General features: G+C 43.2%; 1 protein-coding gene across 5 annotated transcripts in view; it reads right to left on the minus strand.

Moving 5' to 3' along the window:
- myo9aa (myosin IXAa) overlaps positions 1-20,100 on the minus strand; it is a 112,127-nt gene that overhangs the window by 49,313 nt on the left and 42,714 nt on the right. For 4 of the 5 annotated variants that reach the window (XM_078288279.1, XM_078288254.1, XM_071922451.2 and 1 more), the window contains exons 3-6: positions 6,345-6,439; positions 6,087-6,149; positions 4,562-4,661; positions 2,657-2,710 (exon numbers count right to left, since the gene is read on the minus strand). In XM_078288279.1, coding sequence (XP_078144405.1) covers positions 2,657-2,710; positions 4,562-4,661; positions 6,087-6,149; positions 6,345-6,439 — 312 coding nt within the window. The remainder of the gene's footprint in view (positions 1-2,656; positions 2,711-4,561; positions 4,662-6,086; positions 6,150-6,344; positions 6,440-20,100) is intronic. The other variant, XM_078288297.1, reaches the window with a different exon arrangement.

The following is a 20,100-nucleotide window of genomic DNA, read 5'->3' on the forward strand; positions in this document are numbered from 1 at the left end:
CATTTCTGGTCTGATTTGAAGAGGGTCTGGTGAACGATAGCATATGCATGTTCTGCTCATGTAGTGGAAAATCCGGCCTCGCGTTCTCCGCAACCCTAACCGTGGAAATTTGGCAAGCTGGCAAAGGTGCTGAGAGGAGTAGCGGTTTATGAGCGGCTTTATAGGAGCGATGGGGGCCGAGCTAAACCAGAGGAAAAGAGGCAGAGGAGGAGGGCATGTTTGTGTAGGTGGGAGGAGGATGATCGCGCACTGACACACTGATGTGTGCAGACAGGCGCTCATATCCGCAAGTGTGCACGCAGACACAAGCACAAATTTTACACATTACCCGCTATACGCATAAAGTGTACCTATCCACTCCCACACACACACACATTGTGTTCAGCCCTGCAGACAGCAGTTGTCAACCCCAGCTTAATTGGTCTAGTTGTAGCTGAAAAGATTCCCTGATCTTCCATCACTAATCCCATTGATAACACCAGACTCCATGCTGCAGCACCTACACTCCCTCATCGATTCATTACTAAGGGCAAAACGGTGTTACATTTGAATACTGTGTTTGAAATAACTGACCGAATGCTAATGTTTTCAAGCCTGTGGGAGAGTAAATGCATGGATAAACCAGTCTGGATTCGTTGTTTATGACGAGAGCAAGGGCTTTTTCCAGACTAGGAAATCTGTGCTTTGATAATCTATACAACTACACACACATTCATTACACACACACACACAGCCTCTAACCCTCATGCACACCTCTAATGTGAGCATTGGTCTTTTCTTTATGGCCCCATTCCGCTATGGCTGCCATAATTATCACATACCAAGACCTCGGAAAGACAAACACTCCAAACGTGAGACTCTCTTAAACCTGTGTGCCTCCTTCCTCCCTCGTTCTCTCCTTTCATGGCAGAAACTTCACACCCGCCTATTAGTTACTCTGTTAGATTTCCAGGGAAGGAAATCTTTAAAAATGGGGCATTTTGCCTGTTTCTGACAATATAATTCTTCCCAGTGACAACAAGGGTAGTGAGAAGGTGTTTGAGGTTCCTGGGTGTTGTAAATGAATGAGATATTTTAAAATTGATGCCTTTGCCCATTGCTGACACGTCATCATTTAGCTGTTCAGCTGGTCTCTGTTTAAAAAAAACAACAACAGTGAAAAACATATTTTTCCTTTTATACATTTTATACTCACTTTTCTATGACCTTAAACAATATAGACAATCACTGCAATATGGAAAATCACTGCAGAGTTTCAGAGTTTACAGCAACTATATCATGCAGCTGGTTAACAATAAAAAATACAGGTTACTTACTGGGAGACAATAGGATGAGGTGCAGATTAATAAATTTACCAAATGTGACTCAAGAAGCAAATTACTGTGATATATATGACATAATGGAAAAAAAAGAAAAGAAAAAGGAAAACACAGACACCTTAATTCCCACCACCGAACCAGAAAACAACACAATCACAAGACTTTTTTGGTCATTGACTTCATACAATCCCAGTATTTTCACAGCGGCAAATCTGTTTCGAATGAGATCCAACAAAATGCTACATCGCCAATAACTGTTCTTTAACAGTGTTTTTGTGTTTTAGGGTGGATTTTTCCTTTAAAGCAGAGTTGTACCAGTGAGATGAAGGAGTGAGACGTCTGGGCGTCACGGCTGACCTGAGTCAAGAAGTCAAACGTTCATGGGTCAACTACTATGGTGGCCTAGGGTTCACACACACACACACACACACACACACACACACACACACACACACACATCCAGACACACACAGCTACTGCAAGGATCAACAGGTTTACTTTTGCAACCTGCTCCTCCCAGCAGCACACACACCCAGACCCACATACACACAAAGACACACACTCACACGCGCACACACACACGCATTGTTTGAACAGCTTCTTGACTCTGAATCAGAACCAAAGGTATTTGTTTGCAGATTGGGATCTAAGAAGCTGGAGTCTGCCTTGAGTTTTCTCTTAAAATACTAAGTAGAGTGAGTCCAGAGACGGCCTTGGTACACAGCAGGTGACTCCTGCCCCCCTAGACATTTACAGTTCAGATGGTTAGACAGGAAGATAATTAGGCTTCATGGAGGAGTGGATTTTTCCATTTAATGGATTATTAAAGTAACTCAATACAAGGTTAATAGTGATTAAATTTAAAAAAGATTATCATACCGTTAGATTCCTTTCATTATAATTCTCTCGTCGAAGTCTGCCCACACTTTTCAAAACTGAAGTTCTTGACCTCTCTCTTTGTTTAAGTATTGAGAAACCTTGCTTTGTCAATGATCAAAAAAGCCATACAGTCCACATATAGTCTACAGCACAGGCAGCTATGGTGACCGGGATATGACTAGGCATACCAGCATAACACAGAGAAGCAACACAACAGGGAAAAGCAAAAACAAAGCAAACCACAGAAAACCACCAAAACCAAACCAGGAAATGTCCAAAAAGCAACAAAATGAGCGAGGAGAGGGCAGTTGGGGAGTGTGCAGTTGTGCAGGGAATGTGTGGCTTTGGGGTGCGAGTGCTCAGATGACGGGAAAACTCTACTTGTTGAGGTTTCTCCAACGCACACAAAACACACGTACACACACACACTCTGGTGGCGCAGAGGCACAGATACTGACCGGTTCGCTCTCATAGTAATTCTCCCAGTGCAGTCGGTGGACTTTCTTTGTCATCTGGAAATGTTAAGGTAGAGTTGATGGGGGGGTTAGGGTTAGACAGCAGCATTCCACTGACAACACATACGCATAAACATGACCTACACACACGCAAATGTACGTGCTAGTAACAGCAAGGGAGGGACAGGCTGTTAAAGAGGGGAGCAATGTCTGGACCATGGACATTCAACACACACACACCTAAACTGAAACACATATCCAGTACTTACAGCTAGACATAAATCAAACATACACATGCGTACAGACAATGAGTAAAAAAGATTCAGAGACACACGCACTCACACACGTTAAATGACGAGCACATGGCACGATTGAACATATCAAGTCATCTACAATATGGTCAAAAAAAGGGATGAACATGCATATTTTTCTACAAACATGCACATTCAGACTGCGAGACAGTATTTGACACCGTGTGATGTCTTAGTTAAGCTAAATGCAGAATAAATTGCATGTTTATGCAGCTGGTAAACAAGTCGTCTGATTGTCTGGACAGGAGTTGCTGTGTTGTTGTGAAATCATGCGAGAGCTCAGGCTGGTAGGAGAGTGTGAATGTTTATGTATACTCCACGGAAAAGACAGAGAGGGAATGAGGGAGAGGGAGAGAGATAGAAGTGAAGGAGAGAATAGGAACAGAGAGTACAGGAATGATGTGTGTGTGTGTGTGTGTGTGTGCGTGCGCGTCAGTGGCCACATATAGGAGGAATGGGAGGAATTCCCTGCTCTTTTCTCAGCAGGCTTCAGGTCTGTGGAGGAGGGGAGCGGGTTGCTGGCTCCTGCCTGTTTCTCATGATACGACTGTCAAAGCTCTGCGGCTGGCAGAGGTGCAACAAGTTTTAAACAACATCCACATTCCACACTTGCAATGGGTGTCTGTGTGCATATGTGTGTGTGTGTGTGTGTGTCTTTATTGCTGCTTTGCTGCTGGGATATGTGAAACCTGTTTTTGTTTTGTTTTGAGCACCACCAGCAAAGAAACAGGCTCGAGGACAAAAGACAAACACTGACTAGCCTCTCTTTCTGTGTGTGTGTGTGTGTGTGTGTGTGTGTGTGTTTGTGCGTGTGTGTGTGAGTGGGGTTGTGCACGCTCCTGTCTTTATTTTTGCTTTGCCCCTTGAGAGTGGGGCATAGTGTGCTGCATGGTGCCTTATTTAGCTTTGTGTGTGTGTGTGTGTGTGTGTGTGTGTGTGTGTATGGTGCGTGTGTGTGTATGTAAGTCACAGAGAAACTGGGATAGATGGGAACGAAGGAGTGTCACCCAAATTCCACCAGAGTCACAGATGCAGGTACACACACAAAACACAGACGATGCATATGAATATACGGTCAAGCGTACAAACACACACATTTAAAATAAAACACTCCTGTCTGTCTCTCTGCATCAAATGAAGGGATTAGACCCTTTTACAGGTTCTGTGTGTGTGTGTGTGTGTGTGTGTGTGTGTGTATGTGTGCATATGTGTGTCTGTGGGAGAGAGAGAGTGTATAGGAGCTGTTGAAAGCCACCAACAGTGGAATGTGTTTCCTCTGTGTCCTGCCTCCCTCTCTTTCCTGTTTGCAGACAGACAGACTTTGGGGGTCTTTGGGGCTGGCAGATGCATGACAACCACAGACACAAACACACACACACACACACACACACACACACACACACACACAGAAACACGTACACACCTCCACAAAAAACTGAAACCATTTGCAAACATGTCACACGCCACAACACAAGCAAATAACAGCACACAGAAAGAAACAAAAACACATCCACAAAAAACAGTCTGAGTCACTGAGATGATGCATAGTCTATAAATAACTGACACAGTTTAATGCGCCTGGTGCTGGAAGTCCCACCTGATTGAGGTAATGGTATTCTTCAGGCTTCTTGAGGTGAAAGGCTGTCCTCTCTTCTTCACTCGTTCCTGCCAGCAGGTAGTAAAACACATGGTAGTTCCTACAGGACAAGAAAACAAACAAAAAAATTGAAAACCAGACCATTTCCACTTGTGGTTAGTTCAACTTCAACTCACACGATACATAAGCTTTATTCTAAGGATGGCTTTCCACTAAAATAACAATAATGAGCCAAATCAATCATCACTTTGACATGAGAATGTGAAAACTGGAGAAAAATATATTTTTTTGGCTCTTGAAATGTTAAGTTAGCAACAGTGAGAAGCCATGAGTGCCATCAGTTTTTACAAACAAGGCAAATATAAACACTGAAAAAAACCATAAGGCTCATCTATCTCATTCTGTTTGTGTAGTGTGTGTGTGTGTGTGTGTGTGTGTGTGTGTGTGTGTGTATGTGTGCACGCGCTCTTTCTCTGACAGAATATAGCTGCAGCTTAAAGGTTAGAGGTCAAAAGTGTGCCGCAGCTGTGCGACCAAGGTCCTCTCGTTGGGGTAAACACACACACACACACACACGCTTCTATGGGCCTGGAGTCAGCAATCCATCTCAATAAGAGGCAGCTCACACAGGGGGCCCCACTGTTGACCCCCCATGGCGAGGTTAACCCTCGCCACACCGTCCAGCCAGCAGAACACATTAGTGTCAGAGCCACTTAGAGCTCGCTGCACCTCACGGCTTATAGTTTGGCTTTATCATTTAAATTCACTCGGTTGTACATTTGTTGCCAGAATTCAAACTCCTTCATTTATTTGATTACTTGCTGCTAGTGCCAATTTTTCAGTATTAGTTTCAGATATGGGATAAAAATTGGAGCATACTGCAGTTTGAGTGCAGTGTATGAATGGCACAACACACAAGCTTTTGTTATAATTACCAGGTTTGATGCGACTGTGAATTTGTTGACCCATTATGCACATTTGGGACCTCCTACCCCCATTCCTACCTCAGTGTCAAAATCAATACCATATTAAACTGTTTTGTTGGCTTTGCTGCATATAACTGAAATCCACACCATGACTTTTTCACAGAAGTAGCAAGTACAGCATGTTAATCCATAAATGGATTAACGCAGTCAGGATGAACTACAGCGTCAATTTTGACAAAATAAAGTTTCTGAAGTCGGTATGTGTAGGTAACACATCATCTTAACAGTTATTTCCACATGTTCGCTGATAAATGCAGTGGAGCGTCTTTTCACACTAACCTTCACTCATCAAACTGTTCAAGTTCAAGTTTATTGTCATATGCACTATAAACTTGTACTTGAGCAGTTTGATGAGTGAAGGTTAGTGTGAAAAGACCCTCCACTGCATTTCATTACTGGGAGCTGACAGCAATAAGTGTCACTTACTTTTCAACAAAAACATTTACTTTTGCCTTTGATTTCTGTGTCTGTGATCTACTTTTGAACTGGAAATCCACTTCTGGAAGAGTTCAGTGGATGATGTTGAAACTAGTGCGTACCGTTCATTGTGCTCCTGGTAGACCAGCCTCGACTTCTCCAGAAGGTACTTCTCCACATACGCTCTGAAAAAGAAACAAAAATGACAAAGGTTATCTTCAAACCATAAAAGTATTAACAAAATGCTAAGTGTTGGAATAATCAGTGAAGTGAAAGTGAGTATTTAACTACAGGTTTATGAATTACAGTCAATTAACACTGACAAAGCTCATCAGAAATATTATCCAGGCCTGTGGCTGTGTGTGTGTCTGGTTCCTTACCCTCTCACAGTGCCACTCTCCTGGTAGTTCACCTGAATGAACTTTCCAAAGCGACTGGAGTTGTTGTTGTGGGCCGTCTTCGCGTTCCCAAATGCCTGCAGGGGAGAGAAAGACAGGAGGGGGTCGAATGAGAACAAATACACACTGGGGAAAATAAATGAGAAGAGGCCATGTAGTACATATGGTCCATATGGGTTAGTGCCAGACGTTTCAGGCCAAGTTCTGAGGTGACTTCAGGTGTGGATAATATGTTTGTGGGTCAAGCACAGCACGACTTTGGCCTTGTGCCAAACATTCCCTTGATGAAATACCAGCCTGGCCGGTGTGGAGCAACCTCTACCTCTTGCATAGTTTCAAACAGCGTCAGTCCGAGACAGATTAATAACATGGTTTAGGACCTATTTAAGTCAGAGTCAGACAAATTGCCAGAGAAAGGATGAAGGAGCTGGGGCCTGCAGCCCTGATGGAAAAAGCTCCTCAGTGAGTAATGGGATCCATGTGGCCGTGTGGAACATGTGTAGTGGTTGTGCTTTAATAAGAAGGTCCAGTATTTCCCCTCACGGCTCTGTTTATGTTGTATGGCTGCCTGGAGGGGAAGTAGTTTTTCGCCCTATATAAACCCTGCAGTTATTTGTAGCTTCGCCACAAGTAAACAAATTCCTCAGTGAATCACTTTGAGCTGTCCCGGGTCCTGCGTCTCTGGAATGGGAAAACACCCCTCCCTGTCCCCACCCTTCACCGACGCCATCGCTGTGCGGTCTTCCTAGCGTGCATGCTGGGAGAAGGCTAATGGCAAGCTAACGCTATAGGCAACATATAGACAACTGTGCAAGGCTTCAGTCTAATCCTATGCAAAAGATAACAGGGGCGTTTGGTTAAGACGCAGTGCTAGTGGGTAAAGAATCAGACTATATATTCAGCAGAGGGCAAGTGCACACCGCCCTGCTGTGACTGACACTTCCTTAGCGTACTATGAATCAGACCAGGGGAACCCAGGACACTTAGAGCTGGGCTGAAACGACTTGATCACAACAGTGACCTCACTCCTTCATGTGTGACTCACCAGGCCAGACAAATTATCCAAATGGGCAGACACTGTGGAAAAAACATTAAAGTCTGCTCTCTGGACAAAGAAAGTGCACATGAGGTCACGCTGGAAAACAGTCAAGTTGGTATCATTCCTCATCGCTAAGTGCGAGTTTCAAAAATGTGCATCCCAGTATCAAAGAGAGAGTCAAATCAATAACAAATAAGGCTTCCTTGATAGTCACAGGGGACCCGATAGGTATTCGCTACTCCATCTGCCTCTGGAATGGCCAACCTGCCAGGTCCAGGAGCTGCAGGTCAGACGAGGACAGGCAACCACCAGTCAGCATCCCTGAGCAGTGAGCACTTCCTGGATGGATGGCCAATAAAAACCTTGCACTAGAGCCCACATAACAACACCCCGTTTGAAGACAGGAGGAACTCGGGTCAGACGCAACAGATCGTGGAACATTCAGAGTGTTTAGTCAAACGGCTCGACGTTCAACATTTCAGGTTGTGCAAGCAGGAAACAGGATCTGGAACCAGTAAAAGACTGAGAGGTGATTTACGTTCAAGCTGTGTTCTCGTCCACCTGGTCTGTGTAAAACCATCCATAGTTAAGGAAGACATTTTTATAGCCAGCAATGTGTATTCATTCTAAACTTGGCTAGCTCCATATCAGCGGCAATAAAAAAAAATCTTTATATCATAGTGGGGGGAAGATACTGTATGTCATGACTGACCACTGGAGCGGAGGGGGTGCACACCACAGTGCAAGAAAACTGTAATCAAACTGTAATCAAAATGTAATTACACCTATAAAATGAATGCAAAATGAATTAAAATGAGTTACTAGATACAGCCAACTGCCATTAGGTCCTATTGAACTAGTAAGTCAGTGTCATGACTCATTCATAGAGACCAATTCAATTGCCAAGAAAAAAAACAAAGATATTACCAATAACATCAGTCACATTGGCCTCACAAGATCAGAAGCATGATGGTTGCCCTGCTGAAGGACAAAACAGGGACCACACCCTAAAACACTAACATTGTTAAATAAACTGCTATCGATAGCAATGTGCTGTGCATTTCTGGGCCCATTTTGTTGTTTCATGGTGTATTTTTCTGGCCAAAGTAGAGGACATGACATCGCCTCAAGATATTTCCGGTGCAGCTACAATGGAGTTTAATAGCAGAAAAATATTTAACATCAATGGTAAATGTCAGATTTTGGTGTCAGTCCCTCAGAATCAAAGAGCGACGGCTTCTTTCACCATTTTGCACCGATGTTCAACAATCACACGGAGAAATCCATCGTAGAAGAGGAAGAGAGACCAATTTCTGTACAGCAGCTCAACGGTAGCCTCAATAGACCAGAATGCAATGCAGCCATAAGACATGTTGCGTCCACGGCTCTCCCTTTTTCTCAAGTGGAGTCTGCTCTCTTGCTCTTACTACACAATCATTTTAACGATCGATATTGCTCTCTCCACCTTCATGGAGTTTCTTTCTCTAGCGGTTGTCAAAAGTCATTCTGGGAAATGTAGGAATTCAGTAACTGAAGTAGAAGTAGTCTAGGCGGGTTCAGGGAAAGTGGGTACACCAAAAAAACATTACAACACGTCGTCTCACAATAACTCCTGGAATGGAGTGAACATCACAGATTGATGATATTCAACAGCTTAAGAGCATACGAGGGTGGATTTCTCCTCTAAACAGTCACTACCACTCAAACGAGCTCAAAGTGTGTGTACAGAGAGACGCGCCTCACCACCACACTCAGGTCAACAACATTAGTCTGGGCCCGAGACGGCGGAGTGAGGCGAGGGTGGACCGACGGCAGACTTGAGACGGTGCCAGTGCGCTCTGGGTGTAATCTGTCTGTTTACAGACTTGGTCAAAGTCATTCAGAGCAGGACAGACAGAGCGGACGCCACAGGGCTGATGTTTTGTTTTCATAAGCAGAGCGCTCTGTTCGTCCTCCTGTCTACGGCTGGGGAAACCGTTCATTAATGTTGAATAAACAGTCACAGTGGGAAAACTTTATGGACAGTTTGACTAGATGCCATTCAGCTGTGACTTTCACTATCAATCAATTTTTATTTTGCATGAAATTGAATTCAGCTTTGGCCAAAAGTCCTCTATATATTTCAGAGTAGTGCTTGGAAATCTATAGACTTTAATGCAATTAATTAACTTTTAGAAGCATGCAAGGACTGATCATATGATGCACGAGGTCACAGTTATCTCACAGGAAAAGGGTGATATAAGAAGCAGTTCCTCATTCACTCCCTGCAAGTAAATTAATTACAGTTCCAGTGCCACCTAAACACAGAGGCATTTGGTTGAGATTCCATTAATGCCTCTGTCAGTAGTGGGATAATTAGGCTTTTGTCTTCCTTTGTAGGCATTGGCTCATACAGAGCAGAGACACATGGCCCTTAATTATACAAGGATGACTTCATTAGTGGCTCCTTGAGGAGAGGAGAGGAGAGGAGAGGAGAGGAGAGGGGAGGAGGAGAGGAGAGGAGAGGAGAGGAGAGGAGAGGGGAGGAGGAGAGGAGAGGGGAGAGGGGAGGAGGAGAGGAGAGGGGAGGAGGAGAGGAGAGGAGAGGGGAGGAGGAGGGGAGGAGAGGAGGAGAGGAGAGGGGAGGAGGAGGGGAGAGGGGAGGAGAGGAGAAGAGGAAAGGAGAGGAGAGGGGAGGAGGAGAGGAGAGGAGAGGAGAGGAGAGGAGAGGGGAGGAGACGAGACGAGACGAGAAGAGTGTCTGCAGGTTTCAGAAAGACAAATTTAAGATTGGATTTAAGACCAATTGAAAAACCAGCACAAAGCTGACAAACCCGACCTATTTCCAACTGAACAGGTCACTGTTCTCAAACTATAAATGTACATTATAACAAAAAGAACAGCAGCTAATTGTTAAGGAACATGAAGTCCAAATGTGTTCAGCAAAGCAGATTTTCCATATTGTTCTGCCAACCCTGTTCTGTAGTCAAATAAAAGTGGTCATGCAATGCAAAGAACCAGTCACAGCATGGTGAAAAATTAAGAAATCTAATAACTGTATTAAGGCTTAATTAAGGATAATTTATTTTAAGACGTTTCCAGACTTTTAAGGACCTGCGGAAACTCCTGAGGAGAGGAGAGGAGAGGAGAGGAGAGGAGAAGAGAGGAGAGGAGAGGAGAAGAGAGGAGAGGAAAAGAGAAGAGAGGAGAGGAGAAGAGAGGAGAGGAGAGGAGAGGAGGTATTCAGACGGATGGACGGGTCACACTAGGCCCTCAGAGAGACAGACGGGACAAAAGCCTGCTGGAGTTAACACACAAAGGGATGATCTTTTAGCAAGTCATCAACTGGTTAGGGTTACAAATGAATTTTCATGCTGGAGTGTGTGTGGAGCTTCCTGGTCATGTGAGTTTTTACCATTCCCTTATTTAGAGAAATGCTTTGTCCCTATCTCAATATTTCTTCAGTCACATGGGCCGTGGGACAAATACAGCATCCTTAGGAAAGTGTCACACAATCTTCGAATTCTTCAGCATTCTTTCATTGTCGGCAGCTATGAAGCACTTGGGGAAAAATTACTCAGACCAATTTGGACAATATTCTCTTTCAATCAGTATCCATTCAAAAGGAGCATTGCTCATTTAACCCCTGTACATTCACATCCTTTGACAAGCCCACCACCCGGTCTACTCATCCACCACAGTGTGTGGACAGGATGTTAACAACAGAGTGAAAGAGCGGGTGACCAAGCCCAGTATGCATCATGGTTGTGTCACAGCGTGTGTGGGCAGATACTGTTCTCCAGAGGCTAATTCCTAACCATGCCCCTTGTAATCTCACACCTAAGGTCATGCTGGCCAAAGGAGTCTGTGGTCATTGTGGTTGTTTAATCACATGGGGATTTGCAGTCATGTTTCCCAGCTAAGTGAGAGTGAAGTGGGATGTGGGCTCTGGCAGTGGCTGGTTTTCTCAAAACAGGGCTCTGAAAAAATGTTATTGAGGTAGGCTGTGTATGCAGGTTTAACGGTCTCTGTGTAAACACTCTCTCAGTCCTGCAATGGGAGCAGTGAACATTAAGCGCCTTTTCTTTACACTGCAGACAAAACAAAAAACAAGACTCTTCCAGACTGCTGAAGATGTTACGGCGTCACTTCAGTGCATCACTAAGTTTCCAGAGTTTCAACAGAGAAGTGCTGTACGTTAACAAGCTGTGGCACGACGACGTACAGTAAATCTCTTCAACAATAGGCAATTGATCCGTTCTCTTAACAGGGATTGAAACGTCTCCAAATCCGCAACCTTGAGAAATCAACAACAATAGCAACGCTGTGGATTATGGAAAGTGCCTCTGTTTACAGTTAAGCGTCTCTTCCCAGAGTAACAAATGTCACATCTAACTTTTTTTTTTTTTACGAGCAGAACTTTGCAAAGCGTGTCCGTGCGAAACAGTCATCCACTAAGTGACGCAGGAAATTGTGATTCAGCTGATGATGCTAATAATAACCCGTGATTTCTCAAAACAGCTAGACTATTTAAAGGCGCCAAGCTTTGTTGAGGTCCGCGGCTCTGTTTGAACAATCAAGCTTTTCAGTGACAGAGCATAAGATCCTACTGTCAGGAAGCCTGTCTTCCTTAATTCTAAGAAACTACCCCCTCATTCTGACTCAAACACCCTTGGGGGAAGATCTGATGGTCCAGTGAAATTAGCTATATAGAGCTGTGGCAGCCTGGCGGGTTGTGCAACACTGGCAAGAGGCATCTAGCTGAGGAATCGCCAGAGAGCTCTGAGGGTTTTTTATTCTTTTTCTTTTTCTTGACAACTGTTGTGTCCAGCAGGATTTCAGCTAGAAAAACTGTTAAAACTGCAGTCATCTCTATTAACAATGCATAATCCTCGGTCTTTAAAATGATGTAAGGACATACAGTTATTTATAATATAGACATGCCTCACACTATAGACTGAAGAACAAAAAAGAAGCAGGCCAGGACTTTTGGAGTGCATGCAGTCAGTTTTTTTTGTACAGCATCTCGCCAAGAGCTGCTGATAATCTCATTTGTTTTTTTTCCAGCTGGATAAGATAGCCTATCAAGTATTACATTCAGAATTACACTACTTACAGTATGCATGGCAGCCATGCAACAAGGAGAAAATAATGTCATTGTCGACATATGAGAATCCCGGTCCCACGAGAACCAGACTATGATAGTAATCTAGAGCCTAAATCTCAAAGCCTGTATATTTAATGTGACATTTGCCTAACTGCCTTGCCAATTGTTGTTTCTCCCAACATAATCATGTGAGTGGTGTACTATTGACTGTGAGGAACCGGCCAAAATAACATGGAGCATATTGAGAATGTGCAAAATGTATTGTACAGATCTAAGGCGGTGGATTTTAGGCTCAAGGATCTTATCCTGCACTGCATGTATCACAAATATTTTGACGCAAACATGACTGTCTGTCATAAAAACTCATGCATATATTGTGCATATGCATTCTAGACCTTGAAACAGATAGGTTGACAGCGGCTGAACGCACTACCACAGGGAAATGATGTGTGTTGTTTACCTTGGCTGGTGAGCAAATTCTTTCATTTCACTAATAGTGAGGTAATACTGTATGAAATACCATCTTGTAACATGACATGAGGAACAATGACAGCAGGAGGGTAACATCTCATATCTCTGGTATGAGACAAGCAATAAATATTGTGCACTACGGTACTGCTACAGGGTGACATAGGTGTGTGTGTGTGAATCTCTCGCTCTCATATCTCATATATATATGGGGGAGAGAAAGGGAGAGAGAGGGAGAATGTGAGAGTGAGAGAGAGAGAGTGTGAGAACGAGAACGAGAACAAGGACGAGAGACAAAATGAGAAAAAGACAAAGGCCTTTTGATCAATGCCGATGGCAGATGAAATCTTTGGCTCCAGCAGTAAGTCATCCTGAGTTGGTAGTAGGGAAGCAGACATTAGTCACATGGATGGAGATGAAAGCCAGCCCTAATAAAAAAAAACTAATCGTGGATCTCCCAGACTACTGAGCTATCGGAGACATCTTTCATATATCATAAACCTCTTGGAATTAGGGAAGATGAGTGGAAAAAGGCCACATTCCTCATTTTAAAAAGGCCCCTCAGACAGCGGCAAATTTGTTTGTTGTTTCCCTAACTTTCCAAAACCTGGAAATTAGATAATTCATTTTCCAAACTATTCCGTACTTTCCCCATCACTGCTCTGGGATTGAAAAGTGAGACCATATTATCCAGGAAATTGTGTGGATAGAACAATAATGTCATGTGCGATACACGCCATATATGATATGTATCTCTGGAAGGATTCATTTCCCTACGTTCATTGATACTCATCTGAGAAGTCAGTTTTATCTTTTAACCAACTCAAGGTTATAGAAAGGATTTGGTGACAACAATCTGATCCTAGGTCTGCGCACACAGAATGATTTGCCTAAAGCTGTGTTGATCTCACAGCAGCATGAGTGACTTGAGTTGTTTCCCACACAATGAAATACATGAAACTTGCAGGGATGACGCATCTTTGTATTGCGTTTCAGCATTCAAAAAAATACACTGATAGGCCTAATGGGGGCGCTATAATTAAAGGTCAAAATTAATTTAACTCAAATGTGATATCTCAGAAACCACTGATTCAGTTTCTACAAAACTTTGAAGGATGATTCATTTTCTCACTGTGTTCTGGCGTTTAAAAACATTACACTGATTGGCCTGATGTGGGCGCTTTAATTAATTTCTAACTTCGGAAGGTCATGACTGCTACACCGCCAGTCCGGTTTGGATGAAACTTGGAGAAATGATGCATCTGGTTACTGATTGGCTCAAGGGGGGCCCGCACCCTTTGAGGGGGACGGCGTGTTTACTTGTTTTCTTCTGTAGTGAGTCAGCACAGTAAGCTGCCCAGTCATTCCTTATCTGCAGTAAAGCTTTCTGTGTGTAGTCTGCTTCCTCTGACGGCCTCCCTCAGGCATTTGATCCCTGCTAGATTTTCGGTTCTCCTGATTTCCCGCTCTCCCTCACTTTCTCTCTCTCTCTCTCTCTTTCTCTCTCTCTCACACATACACACACACACACACACAGATACCCTCATACTCGCACATGTGCACGCTCACACATAGGCACATACTATAACTGATGGCAATCTCTTCAAAGTTAATGAGGTGTTGCATGGCACTGTAAACAGTTCACTTCTGCCCCTGCGGCCCAATGCCACCATGGCCGCATTTCACCCCCATACCTCCAAACTCCAAACAAGAAGTTGGTGAGTGATGGTGCAGCCACAGACAACTGCAGACAGGACCTGCATGGGGATGTTGCAACATGCGCCGTGCACCCACATCCTTAACTGTGTGACAAGTATGTTGCACGACCAGGAGGTACTGCAGCCCAACATCTGATTTTTATATTAGCAATCAGCACATATTGTAATAAGCCTATAATTTGCAAGTCGGCTTCTTCAAAACACAGACGAGTTTACAATATCGCTTCAAAGAGGATGGAGAACAGACAGGTATAGCAACAACAAAAATATTATCAATGCCAAAGACAGTAAAAAAAATAAACAGAAAGTGAGTGAGTGTGTGTGTGTGTGTGTGTGTGTGTGTGTGTGAGTGTGAGAGAGAGAAACAGAGAGAGAGAGAGACAGGGAAAGCAGAGCAGACTAATGCCACAGAACAATTTATTCAAAGCAATAACAGTATTCAATGCATTCATTTTATAGGCCTTGCTGAAGGATCTGTACTTGCATGGAGAATTCTGTTCTTAAACTGGTTGTGGAACTAACCTGGTTTTGGGTTGGCACATGTAAAGCCATAACTCTGTTAGAATAACCGTAAACTCATACTCCGACTAGGAGAAAGCAGATTAAGTTGCCTGACTTACTCCCATATTAAACGGTTACTGTGGCATGGAAACATCTTACTGCTTTCACTTTCGGTTTATGCCATGTGCAAAATCAGACTTGCACAGGGTTATGGGTACATTTTGATGTCAATGAAAAACATGGCGAAAAGCAGTACTGGCCATTACTAAACATCTTAACCTGAACTTCAAGACCTTAACCAGAGTATGGCAAACAGCCAGGTTACTCCCTGCATGTAAACGGAGCCACTAAGAGAAACTAGCTCTGGAAGTTACTCCCACTATTCATTAATCAGACTGGTCATACAGGCCTATTAGTGAGACAGCAACTGAGGTTGTAATGTGCACATATACAACTGTATTATCCCTGCATTCACTTCCACCCAGCCCAATCTAAATTGGTCTGGATTCTTAGTGTGCAGGTGCAGTGGGGGGATATGAGGCTCCGCTAAATTGAAGGTTAGCCCTGTTTGTTTTGAAGTTCCCACTGGGATAGAATTCCCCCCCTGCCAGCACTCCTTGCTGTATACACACACAGACAGACAGACACACACACACACACACACATATACAGCAACACCAAGAGCGGGTGCCAACAGTGGATGTTTGTGAGAAAGAAAGAAAAAAGAGATACAGTATACAGACAGACAAATGGATCTACCGATAGTGATCTGTGTGCATACAATGAGCATGTCTTCCCTGTATGCTAAAAGAGAAGTGTGTGAGTGTGTGTGCTGTGCGTACAGTGTGTTTACACACAGCGCTCTGTAAAACAGAGCTAAAATTAGAGATGTTGATGACTGGGCTCGGGTGTGTGTGTGGCCACAAGCTTGGAGCAGGGAGGTGACATTTCAACACAACTGGAAACATCCAATAAAGAGTCGGTGAAAAGGGAAATGAGGCCTCACAGACTGGCAGGGGGCGGGATCTCAGCTACCTGTCAATCGCTGTTCTGTTCAACTTAACCCCTTAGGTGTTGGTGGAGCAGGTAGTTTCAGTATTATATTATATGACATACAAAGTAAGTTATGAAACACAAAATAAAGTTGCACACTTAAATAAAAAAAAAGGCTATACAAATGTTGTTATTAGATGTTAAAAATTAAAATCACAGGCACAATAATGGATGAGATGCATCTGTTTGTTTGATTCCTTGGCACATTGCAGGGTTGCTCTGGGTGTCGAGTTCATTACTGACAGATCTTCCACTGTGTGAGTTCAGATCATAGCTTATGCCATAATGTCACATTTCTTTCTCCTGTTCTTCCTGTTGATTTACATTGTGCAACAACTGATGTGTGTGCAGGACTTTTCCACACAACAGCATGGGTTGGAGAAATAAGATTAGAGAAGATAATAAGAATGTGCGTACAGTAAAAGCGCATTCCAAGCATTCCTTGGAAAACGGAAACAAAACTGATGTTTGATTGAACTGGATACTTTTAACTTTTTAAGATTAGGCTATAACCTCTTGAAGAAATACTGAATTAAATTAACCAATTTACCAGTACCACACGTTTTTTCCCCCCAAAGATCAGGCTATACTTTTTTGAGGAAACCACAGATCACCAGCATATGAACGGTCACAGTAAATAGACGGTCAAAGCCTTTTTGCACAAAGCAACTCTAGGTGAAAACAACAGTTGGCCGTTGCACCTGTAGCTCAGTTGAGAAAAATCTGCAAAATCACTTGACGACCAAGCGGGTTGCACTGCTTTGAGCCATCTGAAAAATCCATAAAATTGTGAAGGAGGAACTTCCCATTCTCCTAAAAAAAGCATTTTAAATAGTATTCTTCTACTCTGTAACTAGATTACTGAAGCTGTAGAGCCGTCTCTGTGTTGGGTGACTATTTGCAGCGGAGGCCCCTTCTCTTTCTGTGAAGCACAGCTGCCTTACAGGTTTTATTTCAAACATTGTCAAGATGCCTTTGACGCAATATTATTTCTCACCCTGGCAGACAGTATCTCTTCTGTTCTTAAGTCATATCTCACTCTAAGGTTCACCCCATTATTTCTGCTCCTTAAGTCTCTGCTCTCCTGCTTTTTCTCTGCAGTTGAGCCATGTGACAATAAAAAAAAAGATATTTTTTCTTCCACAGCTGAACTTTTGACCCCGTCTTACATAAGAGTGTTTGGTTTCTTAAATGTGAGAAAGGGGGTAGTGTTATGAAGAAGAGGCGCCCTCATTTAGATCCATAGAAACTAATTTCCTCCTCAGAACGGGGTTATAGAATACAGTCTCTTGTTGCAGCGTGGTACCAGCGGCAAACAAAAAAGGGGCGCAAAGCGTGGTAGAACAAACAGGACCGGGGATCAGACGGGTGCAGAGGCGCCTTATTTGGGCACCAACTTTCCCGGGACGTTCCGGGGTAAACAATAGTGCAGTGTTTCCCCGTGGTAATGAGAGGAGGTAAACGAGAGGCAGAGGGAGAGATGGAAAAATTAGGAGAGCGAGAGAGATGTAAAGAAATTTCAAAGAACTGTAGATCACAACTAACTTTTTAACTGTGCCAGCAGTTCCAGGGCATTTCCCCTCTCCTGTGAATCTTCACTTATTGCAAGGTAAAAATACAGTGTAACTGCATCCTCAAAATGCGAATTTATGATGTCTTTTGCAACAGCCTGGAAGAACGGAATATTCCTCTCTAAAATTACAAAAAAAAAGCATAATTTGAGGGTATTCTATCAAAAAAAAAAGTGCAGCAACATCATATTCAACTGTACACAAGCACAAAAACGGAAAGTAGATTAGCATTCAGACTCCTCTCATGTTAAATTATGTGCTTGGCTGATGTGTAATAGGAGGGGATGTGTTTTGCTCCAAGCCAGCAGCAACATTAACCCAAATACATCTTCAGGTGGCGACTGAGGCCCTCAGCCTGGGAGGAGGCAGTGTTCAGACAGAGGAAGTTGCAAGCTCATAAATAAATGTTTCCTTTCCTCCGTCACTGATGAAGATGACACAGCTCGTCTGATGAGGCGCTGGAACATCAGAGTGGATTCAATTATTCCACGGACATCAGTACAGATCACTTCGCTTCATCTCGTTCCCACGAGTTGTCCCTTCAGATAGTTCTCTTTTATCTGCGCTGCGTGTGACAGGTTTGATGTGCTTCCTCTGCTGCGTTTCAATTGATGTGATGTGTTAATTGTAGCCAACTAATACCGCAGTTTTTGTTCTGGTGTCAAGACAACAGAGAGGTCTGTATCCCTCTGCACCTGTCTTTCATATCTCATCTTCAACTTTCATCTGCAGCTATGATTATTTATTAGCATCATTCAAAGCACACCTGTGTGATGACTGAGCTCTATCAATGTTTTTCTAGTATCAGTAACTGTTTGATGCAATTCCTTTTACACTTTCACTTTGATTGGTTAGATCACAATTTGATCTAACCAAACCAAAAAAAGATTCTCTTGAGCAACGTTACATCCATGGCCCAATTGTTTAAGCTTGCAAGGCATACATTACTGCCACCTAATAAACTAAATGACCAAAATCAAAAGGCTAGTCTCCCTCTATCTGCGTAGTTGAATGAAGACAAATTTATGTCCATATGTTAGACATCCACAGAGAGCTGAAGCTCCAGCTCTCCAGCTACTGCATTTCAGCCCAACACCTAGCCTTAATCCTTTCTGTCATATTCAGTGATAACCCCAGCATGTCCAGCCCAGATCAAAGTAGACCACCTATCCACATTTTTGAATCAGTGGTGCCAACAACATGCAGACTGGCAGTTCAGTTTCCAGTTTTTATTTGAATATGCGTGGATGTCTTCAGTCAGTCTTCACTGGCCCGGCTTACTAAAGCTTTGGACTCTACAAAGAAAAAAAAAAAGCGGGAGAAGAGCTGATGTCTGATCGTCACGTGTTGCTGTCATTCCTTCCATTCAGCCCACAGGCTCAGCCCAGTGCTGTGAGTCACTCCACCAACATATAGAGGAACAAGACCTGATTGTTGAGCCCAACATCAGACTGACCGCTGCCCCCACTGCAGACCGCCACATAAAGACTCTCTGGGGAGTGGAGATACAGACTCGGATAAGAAACCGCAGTCCCAAGACTGACATTTTTTACATGGATTAAGGAAGTGAAGAGTTTTGTTCCAAAATGGAATGTCCATCATTAGAAATTAAGTGACAGACTTTTAAAAAAATATCACAAAAATTTAAATTATGGTACAATTTAAAAGGATAGTAGGCCTAACTTAAGTCCTTGGTTGACAAAATGATAACACTTTTTTTCACCAAAATCAACATATAACCATTGTGCAACAAATTCTTTGAAAGAGGATAGTCGTTGTGCAACAGACTCCTTGAAAGAGGATACTCACGTCTCTCCCTTACTCACACACTTTATCAGTGTTTTTTTGTGCTTAGTGCTATATAAACCACTAATGGTGAACTATAAATCCATACAAATTCCACCTAATGACCACAAATCCTGTGTTACACAACACTGAGAACATTGGTTTCCACAGAATCTAACCAGAGAACTGGCGCTAACGGCAGCCAACTGGCCCGTCAGCCAAATACTAACTAGGATGACACCCAGAATAGAGTAAAATACAGTGCATTAGACAGCACTTAGGCTTTTGACGAGGATATATCCTCTGTGGAAAATCAATGATAGGAAAGTGTGGGTCCATTTCAAATACACAGAACACATTTTACACTTCAAGGGTGAATCGACTGGAATAGGCAAGTAATGGCCATTCAGGTGCTTTATTATTTACCTCCAACAACCACGAGAAAGAATGTGAATATCACTCTGAACACTGTGGGAGTGTGTCAGCGCTGTAGTGTTTGTGTGTGTTTGTTTGTGTG

The sequence above is a fragment of the Centroberyx gerrardi genome, chromosome 1 (assembly GCF_048128805.1).
Source record: "Centroberyx gerrardi isolate f3 chromosome 1, fCenGer3.hap1.cur.20231027, whole genome shotgun sequence".
NCBI classification, from domain to species: Eukaryota; Metazoa; Chordata; class Actinopteri; order Beryciformes; family Berycidae; genus Centroberyx; species Centroberyx gerrardi.